Source organism: Podarcis bocagei (assembly GCF_964188305.1).
Source record: "Podarcis bocagei genome assembly, chromosome: 1".
Lineage (NCBI taxonomy): Eukaryota > Metazoa > Chordata > Lepidosauria > Squamata > Lacertidae > Podarcis > Podarcis bocagei.
This window is the reverse complement of record NC_138125.1, coordinates 72,057,652-72,072,967: the sequence shown is the minus strand read 5'-3', so window position 1 is coordinate 72,072,967 and position 15,316 is coordinate 72,057,652. Positions and strand designations below refer to the sequence as shown.

Genomic DNA, 15,316 nt, shown 5'->3' with positions numbered 1-15,316 from the left:
AAGGGCAGGAATAGACTTGAAGTCCATTGTCTCCCATTCACACAAGCGCTCTTAGTACTTTCAGCTTTCGTTAAGAATAGTGCAGGGAACCACCTATTCTTTTCTCTGCAGCATCCCACACTACTTGCCACTGCCAGTACAGCCTATTTCTTTCTAGAAGGAAGACGCTTCCAGCTTTTGACCTACATACAGGGTTATTGTTTCTGTATATTTTCCCCTAACAGCAGCTTGAGATGGGGGATTTAGGTCAGGGAAATGGCATGGAGGAAAGCTTACCCCTGTCCCCAGTGCTGAAGTTCTGAACTAGTTCAGGGGCCTCTACAGCTGCTCATAAGTAAACATGAAGGTATCAAGAGATATGATCACAGATCTTACTTGTCACTCATAGTTTGGCCCTAAGTATATTCAAATCTGCTGGTCAAAGGCATCAGTCAATTTGAATGTGTCAGGGTAAAATAGATGCAATGCCAAACAGCAACCAAACCAGCTGAATTGAGCTGAGCTTACCTTAATAGCCATGCTTGAAGACTGAGTACCACATTCAATTATCAGCAAGAAAGTTCCATCATGTTCACTCTTCTGTGGTTGCAGTTTAAATACTGGAAGTTCTCCAGACTCTGAGTTGCATATCTTCAGTCGTTCCAGTCGCACATAAGGGACTTTTACCTCTTTGGCACAAGCTCTAAGAACAAGGTTAAAGAGTGGATTGACTTTATCAGTGCTAGTAAGAATCATCCCTCCATTCCACCTCTGTTAATATACCATATGTTTTCACAGGTTCCCTTGTATTTTTAGATGGCTAATCAAAATGTTCTAATATGATGTTATTAATAATAATAATAATAATAATAATAATACACCTGAAATTTCAAGAATGGGCTTTCATACTTCATAATGCAGGATCAACAAATCTTTGCATATGAATGGGAGTTGTAGGCACATTTCTGTGTACAAGGGTCTTCCTATGTTGTTATTTAAATTTGTATACCATTCTTCATCCAAAGCTCCCAGGGTGATTCACAACAGATTCCCCACAGGCTTTCTCACCATTGGAAAGTCAGACCTACGATTGTTTCAACCTAAGTTTCCTCACCAGTAAAACTCACAGAATTGACATGAAAATTAATGGGTTCGTTTTATACCAATTGCTCCACAGACAACAATAATAATGTCATTATGCTGTTTTAAAAGTGATACCTTACTTCACAGATTGACACATTACCGTATTTTTCGCCCCATAAGACGCACTTTTTCCCCTCCAAAAATGAAGGGGAAATGTGCCTGCGTCTTATGGGGCGAATGCAGGCTTTCGCTGAAGCCTGGAGAGCGAGGGGGGTCGGTGCGCACCGACCCCTCTCGCTCTCCAGGCTTCAGGAAGCTCTGCACAACCCTCGGGAGACCGGCTCCGAGGGTTGTGCAGAGCTGCCTGCAATCCCGGGTCTACGCCGCCATCCCGAGCGGTGCGCTAAGTCCTGCCCCGCTCGGGATGGCGGCACAGAGCTGCCTGCCTTCGCGGGACTGCAGGCGGGTCTACGCCGCCATCCCGAGCGGTGCGCTAAGTCCTGCCCCGCTCGGGATGGCGGCACAGAGCTGCCTGCCTTCGCGGGACTGCAGGCGGGTCTACGCCGCCATCCCGAGCGGTGCGCTAAGTCCTGCCCCGCTCGGGATGGCGGCACAGAGCTGCCTGCCGTCGCGGGACTGCAGGCAGGTCTACGCCGCCATCCCGAGCGGTGCGCTAAGTCCCGCCCCGCTCGGGATGGCGGCACAGAGATGCCTGCCTTCGCGGGACTGCAGGCGGGTCTACGCCGCCATCCCGAGCGGTGCGCTAAGTCCTGCCCCGCTCGGGATGGCGGCACAGAGCTGCCTGCCTTCGCGGGACTGCAGGCGGGTCTACGCCGCAATCCCGAGCGGTGCGCTAAGTCCTGCCCCGCTCGGGATGGCGGCACAGAGCTGCCTGCCTTCGCGGGACTGCAGGCGGGTCTACGCCGCCATCCCGAGCGGTGCGCTAAGTCCTGCCCCACTCGGGATGGCGGCACAGAGCTGCCTGCCGTCGCGGGACTGCAGGCGGGTCTACGCCGCCATCCCGAGCGGTGCGCTAAGTCCTGCCCCGCTCGGGATGGCGGCACAGAGATGCCTGCCTTCGCGGGACTGCAGGCGGGTCTACGCCGCCATCCCGAGCGGTGCGCTAAGTCCTGCCCCGCTCGGGATGGCGGCACAGAGCTGCCTGCCTTCGCGGGACTGCAGGCGGGTCTAAGCCGCCATCCCGAGCGGTGCGCTAAGTCCTGCCCCGCTCGGGATGGCGGCACAGAGCTGCCTGCCTTCGCGGGACTGCAGGCGGGTCTACGCCGCCATCCCGAGCGGTGCGCTAAGTCCTGCCCCGCTCGGGATGGCGGCACAGAGCTGCCTGCCCTCCCGGGACTGCAGGCGGGTCTACGCCGCCATCCCGAGCGGTGCGCTAAGTCCTGCCCCGCTCGGGATGGCGGCACAGAGCTGCCTGCCCTCCCGGGACTGCAGGCGGGTCTACGCCGCCATCCCGAGCGGTGCGCTAAGTCCTGCCCCGCTCGGGATGGCGGCACAGAGCTGCCTGCCTTCGCGGGACTGCAGGCGGGTCTACGCCGCCATCCTGAGCGGTGCGCTAAGTCCCGCCCCGCTCGGGATGGCGGCACAGAGCTGCCTGCCCTCCCGGGACTGCAGGCGGGTCTACGCCGCCATCCCGAGCGGTGCGCTAAGTCCTGCCCCGCTCGGGATGGCGGCACAGAGCTGCCTGCCTTCGCGGGACTGCAGGCGGGTCTACGCCGCCATCCCGAGCGGTGCGCTAAGTCCTGCCCCGCTCGGGATGGCGGCACAGAGCTGCCTGCCGTCGCGGGACTGCAGGCGGGTCTACGCCGCCATCCCGAGCGGTGCGCTAAGTCCTGCCCTGCTCGGGATGGCGGCACAGAGCTGCCTGCCCTCCCGGGACTGCAGGCGGGTCTACGCCGCCATCCCGAGCGGTGCGCTAAGTCCTGCCCCGCTCGGGATGGCGGCACAGAGCTGCCTGCCCTCCCGGGACTGCAGGCGGGTCTACGCCGCCATCCCGAGCGGTGCGCTAAGTCCTGCCCCGCTCGGGATGGCGGCACAGAGCTGCCTGCCTTCGCGGGACTGCAGGCGGGTCTACGCCGCCATCCCGAGCGGTGCGCTAAGTCCCGCCCCGCTCGGGATGGCGGCACAGAGCTGCCTGCCCTCCCGGGACTGCAGGCGGGTCTACGCCGCCATCCCGAGCGGTGCGCTAAGTCCTGCCCCGCTCGGGATGGCGGCACAGAGCTGCCTGCCTTCGCGGGACTGCAGGCGGGTCTACGCCGCCATCCCGAGCGGTGCGCTAAGTCCTGCCCCGCTCGGGATGGCGGGGCAGAGCTGCCTGCCCTCCCGGGACTGGTGCACTTCTCCCCATCGCCAGCCCCACAAGCTCGGGGGACAGCGGGGAGGCAGAGCGTGCCTTCCCTCTGTTCCCCGACCTGGTTCTTCCAGCCCCGCACCTGTGGGGGGAAATAAAATTTTTTTTCTTTATTTCCCCCCCAAAAAACTAGGTGCGTCTTATGGGCCGGAGCGTCTTATGGGGCGCAAAATACGGTAATTTCACAGATTACTAATATATTTGTTGAAGTGCATTGAGGATTGTGGTGAAAACTTTTTTTTTTTGTAACTGTTTATAGTAATTTGTTCTAGATCCTTCTCATATCTGGAATTACTTAATTTAACTGAGCTATTACAACAAATGTGATTTATGTTCCTTTCTAAGAGGGGGGGAAAGGATTCAATTTCTTAATGCTACACTTTCAATTTGGGTGTTTCATGTTACCTGTTGCTCTGATTACTTTTAATTTCCATATCAAAATGTTCCTCTTCGCAGTTATGGCAATCTGCAAGAAAGAAAATGAATAAAATATTTGGTGGTCTTATCCTAAGGGGAAGTTATATTTGGAATGCATGGCCTCCTTTGAACTTTGTATTGGTATGCACTAAACACAACATTCTGTTCAGACCCCTATTTAGGATTTTGTAAAACAGCCCACTTATGCCCCCAAGATCCCAATTTGAAGGCTGCCTGGTTTGGCTTTCTCTCCTCTCCCTTCACTATTGGGAAATATAAAATGGCTGTGACTCCCCCCCACCCTTTTGACTATAGTCAAATCTACGTGTACAGTTGCCCCTCTAAATGATTTTTTTTTCTTTTTGAAGAACCATATATAACTTATTAATTTTATCCAAAATTGGATTAAATTTGCCTGCAAGGGCACCTCTTCTGAGGCCATGAATTATGCCAGGGTTTTTTAAAGGACAGCTGCAGTGGTTGACCTGAAAGAGCAGCTATTATGTCTTTGGAGTAGGTGAAAAAAGAATTACTCCTAATGGTATGTTGGCAACTGGTTTGAAAATTCCAGACACAAGAGAGGTATCCCTCTTAATCCCCACATTTCCATTCCATATGCTTTGGTTCTGCAAAGCTGTTCCCTTCCCCAAAGCACCAGGATTGGACAACACTAAAATCATTATCTCTGCTAGACCTGTCAGTCATGACAGGAGCTGTTTCTCTGTCCTCACTCTGTTGATTGTTCTTTCCTATCATCCCATCCTGGCGTTGGGAAGCTTATTAATTTTGCTTTAAGCAGACACTTGCCAGCAACATTTTTAATGACTACGGGGGCAATCCAAACTCCCTCTCAAGCCACCATATGATGAAAGAGGGGTCAATGCAAGATCTCAGGCTGTCTCCAGCATGCTCTGTCCCATGGAAAGTCCTGTTTTCCACTGGCAGCACTTCTGCCCCTCATTTAGCAGGCAGAAGGAGGAACACCACAGCACCAGAGTGATACTGGTGTTACTTTGGAAGCACAGGCTAGCGGGAGACCAACAGAGTCTGCCAGAGAGACACCTCAACCCAATCCAGAAGCCCACCAGCCTGGCACAAAAGGGATTTGGGGTTGCTGGGCAGAGTGCGAAGGTACCACAAAGTGCTTCAGGGATCTCAGCTTTGATTCATGCTGCCTTGTAGAAATCCTAGTTCACTTCTGACAAGCCCCAAATGTCTACAAGGCATCCTACCCTGGAGCGCAGGATTCACTGAATCTGGTGCACATCACTATTTTGTACTATATTAACTGAAGAATCAAAAAGAGCTGGAGGAGAGAGAATCCCAGACAGATGAACTGTGAAATCCAAAGCTCTGCCTCCCTTAAGCTGGCAGGGCAGAGAGCAGCTTGGTGTTTCTCCATTTCATGGTTTCCTTTAGGGGCCAATGTCTCCCCCCACCCCCAGATTTCTCAAAAGGTCTCAAAAGGTCACTCTCTGTTAACATGGGCAAGTATTGTGGATGCCAAAGAGAACAGGTAAGGAAACTGTAGTCAGTTTTGTGATTCAGTTTGGCAACAGAATGAATTACTTCCAGGAGGAGCTGTGTTATGTCTGTTGCAGCAAAAAAATTACTACAAAAAACAGAAGGAGCCTTAAACATTAACAGATTTATTATTGCATAAGCCCTTGTTGAAGCATGATTTAATCCTAAATTTGTAACCATATAAACATATGAGGGGGCACATACGGGAGTGAGGTCATATGGGAATGAAATTGTCTTTTTGCATTTCATTTCCCTCTGATCTCATCTACGTATTTCCACACACAGGCCATAATGCCAAGTTAGGATTACATTTCATGCATCCGATTAAACAGACTGTAGTCTATGAAAGCTTGTGCCGTAATAAATGTGGAAGTGTTGAAGGTGCCACACAAGCTAATTGCAGCAACAGAAACCCTGAAATGACCGCACTATGCAGTGGAACGGATTTTAAAAGCCAAAGGAAGATAAAAGAAAAACCTCATACCTTCAATATGTTTTGGTTGTGGAGTAACTGGCTGCATGCAGGAAGCATTGCTGATAAGTATGGGAGGGGAGGCACATGGCTGCGTCTTCTTCACAGAAAGATTAATAGGCTCTTCCAGAATATTTTGCATGGGAAGAGATAATTCACTGATATCTTTGGACTGAGAAGCAACAGAATCACTTCCAAGAGGGTAAGTCATGGAGCTGAATTCTTCGTTCTCCAGCTTGCAAAAAAAAAGGGGGGGTGAGGGGAAAAAATATTGAAATATACAAACTTACATCAATCTCAAGAAAATAATTACATTGTTGAAGATTGTTGCTTTGTCGCACTCTTATTTCCACACAGAGGCTGGGATCCAAAAAGCTATTTTAGGCATGTTCAACAGAACCTTTGAACCACCGATCCACATGCCATATTGCAAACAAGGTTTTGAGAAGAGGCACATGCAATTTCATGAGTTTGTATGTGACATGAAGAGAGGTTGTTAAATAAACACAAGTCCCCTCAGGCTAGTAGCTCCTTTGGAGCTAGTAGTCCCACGGTTCTCTGAATCCATGCCAGAGATTTAGCCCAGGAAGCATGCAATATATATGCATAAGCCACGTTTGTACCATACATTTAAAACACTATCTTGCCACTTTAGACAGTCATGGGTTCCTCTGAAGTGTTCTGGCAGCTGTAGTTTGTTAAGGGTGCTATAAGACCCAGAGAAGTTTAACAATATCTTTTTCCACAGGGAACACTAGGAATTGCAGTTCTGTGAGGGAAATAGGGGTCTCCAGGTCAGCCATGCAGTCTGCTGGAGCAAGCAGCTCAAATCTCTTTACACTGAGCTTCTCAGGTAGATTGAAAGGGAACAAAGGCATGATTACTTAGTCCCTCCCAAGGTGAGCTAAGCCCGGCAGGACTTTATGGTCTCAAACCCTTTTTGCATTCATTAGACTTAAGCATATTGCTTATATGAGGCTGGTTATCCCACAGAATCAACAGTCCTTACCTTGCACACTGCGCTCCCCAGGGGCACACCACCGGTTGCTAAGTGGCTAAGAGCATCAGAGTTCAGGTCATTTGTAGTTCTATCCAAAGCCAGGCTGTAACTGGGCAAAACTTCAGGCTGCATGTCAGAGGTATATGGCATACTTTGGGACTGACCGGATGTTACAGTGGATATTTCTTTTGCCTGTGAATCAACTGACTTGGATACCCTTGCTGAAGACAACTCCATGTCTAAAGCATTTGAAAAGCCCACAATGTTCAGTGAAGCTGACCGCTGAAAAAGAAGACAATGTGTAGGTTGATGTGCATATAAAGGCTCATCCATACTGTCGTGGACATTAAGTGCCTAATTCAGTGCCTAATTCCATCACTTTCTTTGTATTTTGTGGAAGCTTATGCTGTCAGCCCTACAAGTCTTTCACAATTACATTTTACCTATTCCACAACCTTCCGGATCTGTGTTCCTATTTCCACACAAAACACTGCATGTTCACTCATGGACTGCTGTGGGCAGGATTCCTGTGTTGCACAGGGTTGGACTAGATGACTCTCAGAGTCCCAACTCTACAATTATATGACTCTATGCTATGGTGCTCTATGGTAATCAACTCTATGGTAATCAAACCCCAGATTCAGAGATTAGTCTTGGAGCCTTCAGCTTTAATTTTGTTGGTGATATAGACAGATAGACAGACAGACAGATAGATAGATGATTTCTTGGGTGCCAAGATCCAAGTATGGGGCAAGTACTCTTTGGAGACAGATCCCCAGCAGAGTTTTAAAGTCACAAAATATGCAGCAAAGTAAAACGTGGAAATATAGGCTGTTAGTCCTTTATACCCTTCCAAGTGAGTTACAAAAATTCTTTCTTCCTCTGGCATAGGAAAGGACCACAAGTTTGGCAAGTTAAAAACTGATTTACTTACAAACTCTTCAAAGGTCAGATTCATGTGTTTTTCTTCACATCAGTCAGAAAAGTTGCAAAGGCAATAAAAGTTCATAGAGCTAAACCTGGCAGGACAGCTTACTCTATGGTCTTAACCCCTTCATGCTTTAATTAGACATAAGCATGTTGGTTATATGAGGCTGGTTATTCCACAAATTTCCCATTTCATTCTAATAGAAAGGCCTGGTTTTTCCCTGCAAGCTACCAGGAAAGAAGAGTGCTTCTGAACCCAATGCAGATTGCTCTTTTCTTACTGTTGAAACACAGTGTCTGGATTCCATATTTCTGGAGTCAGAAGGCTAGAGCTTCTGGTTGCCAAAGATTGAGGGTGCCAGCAAAGTTTGGAGTAGTATCCAGAGATCCCATGCTTATTGCTATCTCATGATTGAGCCATTCACATAGACTGGTCTGATCTTATTCCCCAAGACTCTATGGAAAGACTCCTGGTAACTTCAGACTTCAGAGCTACAAAGCACAGGTCTTTGCAAAAATCACCTGATGTATTTGAAACTAATACCTTTAAAGAGATTAAGTTTTACAGAGAAGAGGGCTTCTATTTTCCCTTATTACTGCTCCAGTTACAGGAAGTGTATGAAGAGAGTATAATAGATTGCATCAGTCAGTATAAAACATTAATCTTACTAAAAAGGAAAGAAAGGAAAAATGAGGCCATCAAACTGCCATCTGTCTCTCCCTGGAGGCAAAAGTTAATTCTGTGGTTATTTTAATAATGAGGAAACATTATGATCTTTCACTTTAAAAAAAAGTGTGTGTGTGTGTGTGTGTGTGTGTGTGTGTGTGTGTGTGTATTAAGGCTCCTGGTAAGCAGTTGACACATTCTACACTGTGATCCACAAAGCTGCTGTCAAGTGTGAAGTGAACAATGCGCTGGGAGTAAGGCTCATTAAGATCCTATTAATTCTCTCCCTAAAATAATCATTCCTTTTGGCATTAGTGGGCGGTGGGTGGGGGACCTCATCTCCCCTAGTGATTTCTACAGTACTGGATAATATGTGGTGTTTCTTTTTTATTATTAATGGATCAGAATTCTCTAAAAAGCTTTAATGTTTCATTCCATGAACACAACAAATGCTACATTCATCATATACACTGTCACAGTGTGATTGCTGCTGTTGTAAAGCCTTTCGGTACCAACATTTTAATATATAAAGTTACAAACAAGTCCATTTGTGCCATTACAAATCTTCACACTCTGCTTGCTTTTGCCCATTCCCTTCATTTTCAAAAAAAAAAAATCAATCCCCATGTTTTCCTTAAACTTTGAAAAAGCACAATCTCAATTGTGTACAGCTCCTGACACGTTATAACATTAATTGCAACAGCAGCTGTCCAGTAATGGTGCTCTTAATGTCAAAAGTTGTTTCTTAACCATTATCACTTATATCACACAAATTTCAGCCCCCTTTTCCATCGGCCTTACTGCATACCTTTAATAGCAGCCTCATATGCAGACATTTAGCTGGCAAATGCTGTTCCTAGCATGAAGATAAGTGACAGGGAAAGCTTAATCTTCAAGCTTTCTGCATGTCAGGCTGCTATTAAAGGCACAGGAAGAAGGCGAGGGGGGTGGAACAGCAGCTCTACTTACAATAGCAAAAAGATAATGTGCCCAAAATCAGAGTTAAAAATTAAGAGCATATTTTTATACGGCTCCATGCAAACATACATTATGAACCACAAAGAAAGTTGGAGGTGAAAATGCCTACCTTCAATAAAGTCTTGGCTTAGGATTTGTTAAACCTACACAGATTCTTTGCGATTGTGGAGAAATTACTGAGAGCAAAGGACTGGAAAGTAACGAAGGCTGCTGTTAAGTGGAGCAATCCCCCTGGCAGCTCATTATGCTGCAAGGTTAAACAAATGCACTAATTCAAATCCAGTTGGCTCAAATTTAACTCGGAGTACACCAATAGCCTACACATATATTCTTTGTGCTTGGCTCTTAAGTAGAGTGCCCCTGACCAAAAGTCCCTCCAGTTTGGGGTGGGGGAGCACCTCTGTTTTCTGTTTTAAAAAATGCATCACAAGAAAATGGAGCCGGCTTTACGGTGCAAGCAGCAGAAACAGCCAGCCGAACAAGCAGCATCATGTATTATTTATCTTCCTTTTCAGGTCACAAAAATAAGCTTTGCTAATCTAAAACACACTGTGAAATACTGCAAAATCCACAGCATGGCAATATCTGTATTAGGCCAGTCAAAATGGCATAAAATAGTAAGCAAGCTTTCAAGTTCTACCAAACTCTTCACTGGGTGAGATGGGTAGGAAAGATGGCTGGGTGTTAAATGTTCCAGCTTCACCTGGAGCTGATGAGGATTAAACTGTGAACCCTCAGCGTGCTCTACCACCAAGCCACCACCCTTTCCTATACAATGTACTGATTACCACCAGAATGGCTTAAGCTCAGCAAATCCAGTCCTCCAGAATCCCCAAGATGATCAGGGTCCAAAGGATCAGATCCTAAACACTTAAACTGGGCTATTCCCTGCGCCTGCACAGTAACTTTTGGGCAGCACCAGCTTAATGCCAGTGCCTTGGACATTTAGCTGGCATGGCTTTTGCAAAGTTCAGGCCAGCTGCCAGTACAAACACAAAACCAGGAATATAAAAGTTCGTTACTAGGCATAAAGTTGTGGAGTTGGATACGGTAACCTAGAAACATTGACTCTGCAGGGGTAATCTCTTGGACACAGATTGAGAGAGGGCATCTGGATTAAAGATGGAGTCTGGACACTAGTTCCCTCCCCAGTATATGGTTCTGACTACAATAGGGCACAGAGTCAATGGTATTCAGTGGAATTCCTATGTCAGTACCAGCAGGCTGCTTTTGTTGACATCAATAAGTAGAAAATGTTGTCACCTTACGCTGATGTAGCAGTCAGTCATATTTAGCAGTGCAGGGAGCTTAAGCTTAGATCATAAATTACCATGACAATCAATCAATGCAGAAATCTAGACACCCACAGTTATGCCATGGGGGAAAAAAAGCCTAGTGGTTGGAATGTCATGAATATCACCTCTTGTTTTACCAATTTGTGGATATCTGGAACCTGGAGTTAGAGATAAGAATCCCAACATTAAAGACCCAGAAAGGAGAGGAGGTCTGTGTGGGATTTTCAGAGGCTAATGTGCAGGAGACAATGAAGATGATTATGATGATCGTGTCCCACACAATTATAACTTTAGAGTGTACTAATATCTCATCTTAATTTCCTCTCTATTCTCCCAGTCCTGAGGTGAAATATCATAATTCAGCACTATAAACTAAAAACAAAAAAACAAACTAGAACACAAAAATGAGATGCAGAGCATATATTTGATGCCCAAGTCTAAGGTTCAATCCTGGCGTCCCCAGTTTTAGGATCTGAGCTGTTTGAGAGTGGGGCAACTCTCTCCCAGAGAATTTATGATATTCATAATATAATCCAGTGTACGTGTAGTATGAGGATCATTGCTCTGAATGAGTGCACAGCAACTCCTTTTAAAAAATGACGATCTTCAATTGAAATGTATGTGCATTTATTCAAATGTGACTAGTTAACACAAGTTTCCAGAAAGACTTAATTAGGAATGCAAAACTGATTGGGAGGGGGAGTACAGAATAGCATTTTTCTTTAACTAACTTCTTTTTCACTCCCTCCCTGTTCATCAAATGATTGAGCCAATGACTGGGGAAGGGGCCATTTCTATCTTCAGCCTGCTGGGCTAGGCCAAGAGGTTTAAACTTCTCCATGCTATGTGTCTACTTTATATACCCCCCCCCCCCATTTTTTGACACTGTCCAAATTGATGGGTTCAGAAAAAAAATGGAGAACGTAGATCAGGCCACAGGGCTGGGAGTTAGCCAAACCTGCTATATATTTTGCATGCGGTCCACAGATTTGACTCCAGAGTAGTGCTTTTGTTGTAGGAATGTTGCATTTAATGTGCACTCAAAGAAGTACAACATTCTGTACTTGACACACCATAAATTTGAAGCACATCCCAACCATCACCCCTGCAAAAAAGAGAGAAAGATATTGGGAACAGTAGTTCCAAGGGCTACAGTTCCCAGCAGCCTTAACAAACTACCATTCCCAAGGTTCTTAGGAGGAGTGCTTTGAACGCTGGGTGTGAGCACAATTAGATGTGATGCTTTTCCCATAGAGTGCATAAGGTAAAGGTAAAGGTACCCCTGCCCGTACGGGCCAGTCGTATCCGACTCTAGGGTTGTGCGCCCATCTCACTTAAGAGGCCGGGGGCCAGCGCTGTCCGGAGACACTTCCGGGTCACGTGGCCAGCGTGACAAAGCTGCTCTGGCGAGCCGGCACCAGCGCAGCACACGGAAATGCCGTTTACCTTCCAGCTATAAAGCGGTACCTATTTATCTACTTGCACTTAGGGGTGCTTTCAAACTGCTAGGTGGGCAGGTGCTGGGACCGAAAGACGGGAGCTCACCCCGCCGTGGGGATTCGAACCGCCGACCATGCGATCGGAAAGCCCTAGGCGCTGAGGTTTTACCCACAGCGCCACCCGCGTCCCCTCATAGAGTGCATATGTTGCTATAAAGTTTATTTGCAGGGTATTACTGGCAACTTTTATGTAGCATTTGTGCAACATCACTCCCCCTCTGCCTGTGCACCCCTTTGCTACCTGTCCCCTGAACCAGATGACACAGCTGTTGGTGATGGTTTTAAAAGGGGGGCAAAAAGCAGAATGACTATAGCCCCATCTACTGGATGAGGATGGGCTAGATCAGAGTTCTCAAGAAAAGTAACTGTCATGTCATCATGCATTAAGCAAATGTATTTGTGGCAAGTCTTCAGTAAGTGTCTGAAACAGCATTGTGTCTACATCAGGATGTCTGAGTCTACAGCAGCCCCACTTATCACATGCTTTATTGGTCTATCAGAGCTTTTCTAATATGAATTTTATTTGTAAAAAATTTCAAAATTTTTAGATAAATATACAAGAGACACACAACACAAGAAAGGAGAAAAACACAGAAGCAACTTGAAACTAAAGCACATTTACAGTACAAGGATGTGGGGTGTGTGTGTGGAAATGACTGTCAAATTCACAGACAATCAATGAACTCTAAGAAAAGAGGATGTTTGTCAAGCTAAGTTGGCAAACTGAAAAATGAGGTGCACGCAGCCAAAACATTAGAGAGGAGAGGGATGTAAATGTTTTTTGCATTTGGTAACAGTAAGATGGCTATCTGGCACTTACACCATAAGAACCAGGTCACAACAATCTTCTTTTTCTAGACTCTATCTCTAGCCTGCAGCATCTATTGACAAAGTTTACACATAATCATCACTTCTCAGATAGTTCTGTTGTTTCAGCTGTTGCAGAGAAAACCACAATTGTGTTGTTAAGAAGTATAGTTACAAGGTCATAATTTGCTTGAGAATGGATAAACTCCTGAAAGAATTCTGAAATTAATTAGTAGAAGAGTTGAACAACCACAAAATGTGTTTAAAGGTCCTAGTTTGCACACAGCCGTACTAGACGAACTATAGCTCAAATGGATTAAGTGGAACTTTGCTGCAGTTATGCACTTTCTGTTAAGATCTTTAAACTGAGTTTTCTTTATATTCATGCTACAAAAATGAGGCACAGGTGCCTTGCCAATCTAAAGTTCTGGGCAGATCCTTTATAAACCTCCAACTACAAAAGCATCTCCTTCAGAAGAAGGGTCAGAAGGAACAGGTAGATGGTAAGAGCTAAGGAGGAGAGAATTATGACATTTAAATAGGATTCTATGATGCTAGCGAGGTTACAGCATTCTGCTTGAATTATGGTTGTCTGAGAAAGTAGCATATTTGCAGAGTGGCATATTGGAATAGTGGTGCCATTAGGGCCCCACTCAGCAGAAGGAACAGGAAGACTCGCAAATGGAGCAAGTGAAGTCATGCATATTTAAAATGATCCCACCCCCATAAGATAATTAAGTCTAGGGTCCAAAATGATTTAACTGCACCACTGTACAGAAAACTATGGTGAATCAACTTTCTTTTAATGTTCCTTGGAGTTTTCTTCAACATGTTAAGTCTTTCATCCAATGTATCTTTGTTGTTTTCCAGGAAGAGAAGTCCATAAGGCTGTTTGAACTGATTAAATCAGAATGATACATAAAAAGATGATCAGGCAAAAATGTGATTCTCTCTTCAACGGATCCAATGAACAGAGCATTCTTAAAGGAAGAGATGCCTAAGTATGAACCAAGGCTGATCCCTGTGATCATTCCAGATCAAGGCATCCTGTGTATAGTTTCTGGTAGCATGTTGTTGTATTTGTGTCCACTGATGATGCATCCATATAGGAGAGCTGCAGCAAAATATAAAGTCCAGGGCTGGAACTGTCAAACTTTTTTTAACCATAGGTCTATTAAATGTGAAATTGCTTCAGTCGTGGCTTATGCTTAAGACTTGGTGGTGACAGATAAAGTGCAATTGTTTGGGGAGGGAGGGAGGATTCTAGACATTCATTCACACAACTGTCCTGGTGAGCCATAAGAAGTCAGAATACCATTTTTGTATGCATTTGTAAAGCTGATTAGAAAGTGGTTGGTAGTTGAATGAATAATAGGTAGACAGAAGGATGACAGAAAGATCCCAAGATGATGCCATTGCTTAGTGAGCTGCACAAAATAATTTTATAGGTCAAGTTTATATTTATCATATCAGACTTCTGACAATTGGCTTTTTATCCAGATGCTTTTCCAAATGTGTCAAGCTCACACTGGTTACAAGATGTAATTTGAGCTGCTAATATGTTATCAGAGATAATCACCGCTTTATGCTGTGTTTAGTTACACTTGGATCATTTGTTCATCCACAGAGCACAGGCTAAGGATTCCATTGTCAGGATATATAGCAACAGACGCAGCAGACAGCCAGATTTAGTTCTCTTTTGAGATGAGTATGATAGAAGTCCAGGATGTCTACAGACACAGCCCCTTAGGATGTTGATAATGCCTGAATGTCCCTGGAGGAATTAGGACTGGAATTCATCTTGAGAAGGAAATACTTGAGGCATAGCCATTCGATACAATCAAAAGCTTTCTCAGTGTTGGGGGATAAGATGTTCAAAATGTGTCTTGCCTTGTATGCAACATCTAGCCCATGTAACATTTTGTCCACCAGGTGTCATCATGGGATGAATTCCATTTGATCAGAGTGGATGTACTGGGTGATAATGTTGTCCATTCTGTCAGTTAAGACAGCTGTAAAGTTCTTCGAGTCCTGATTAATTAAGGATATTGAGGAGTAAGAGGCAGTTACAGCTGAGTCCTTTCCCTGTTTCAATCATCCATCTTTTCTTCCACCCACAAACAATATCTAACTACTCCAAAGTAGTCACAGAAGTCTCAAAGGCCTTGCTATCAGAATTTTATGCAAATATGTGTAATTTGTATACAACCTTCTTATTCTACTGATTGCCTGGTTTTTCTGGCAAAAGACTGTAGCCTGGATCCAAGGGACCATACAGAGGAACCATACACATCATAAGG

At 45.6% G+C, this 15,316-nt stretch overlaps 1 protein-coding gene across 3 annotated transcripts in view; it reads right to left on the bottom strand.

The window, feature by feature from the left end:
- TRIM66 (tripartite motif containing 66) overlaps nt 1-15,316 on the bottom strand; it is a 66,500-nt gene that overhangs the window by 14,735 nt on the left and 36,449 nt on the right. For all 3 annotated transcript variants that reach the window (XM_081206966.1, XM_081206965.1, XM_081206967.1), the window contains 4 exons: nt 6,853-7,125; nt 5,856-6,078; nt 3,836-3,896; nt 508-682 (listed from right to left, as the gene is read on the bottom strand). In XM_081206966.1, coding sequence (XP_081063092.1) covers nt 508-682; nt 3,836-3,896; nt 5,856-6,078; nt 6,853-7,125 — 732 coding nt within the window. The remainder of the gene's footprint in view (nt 1-507; nt 683-3,835; nt 3,897-5,855; nt 6,079-6,852; nt 7,126-15,316) is intronic.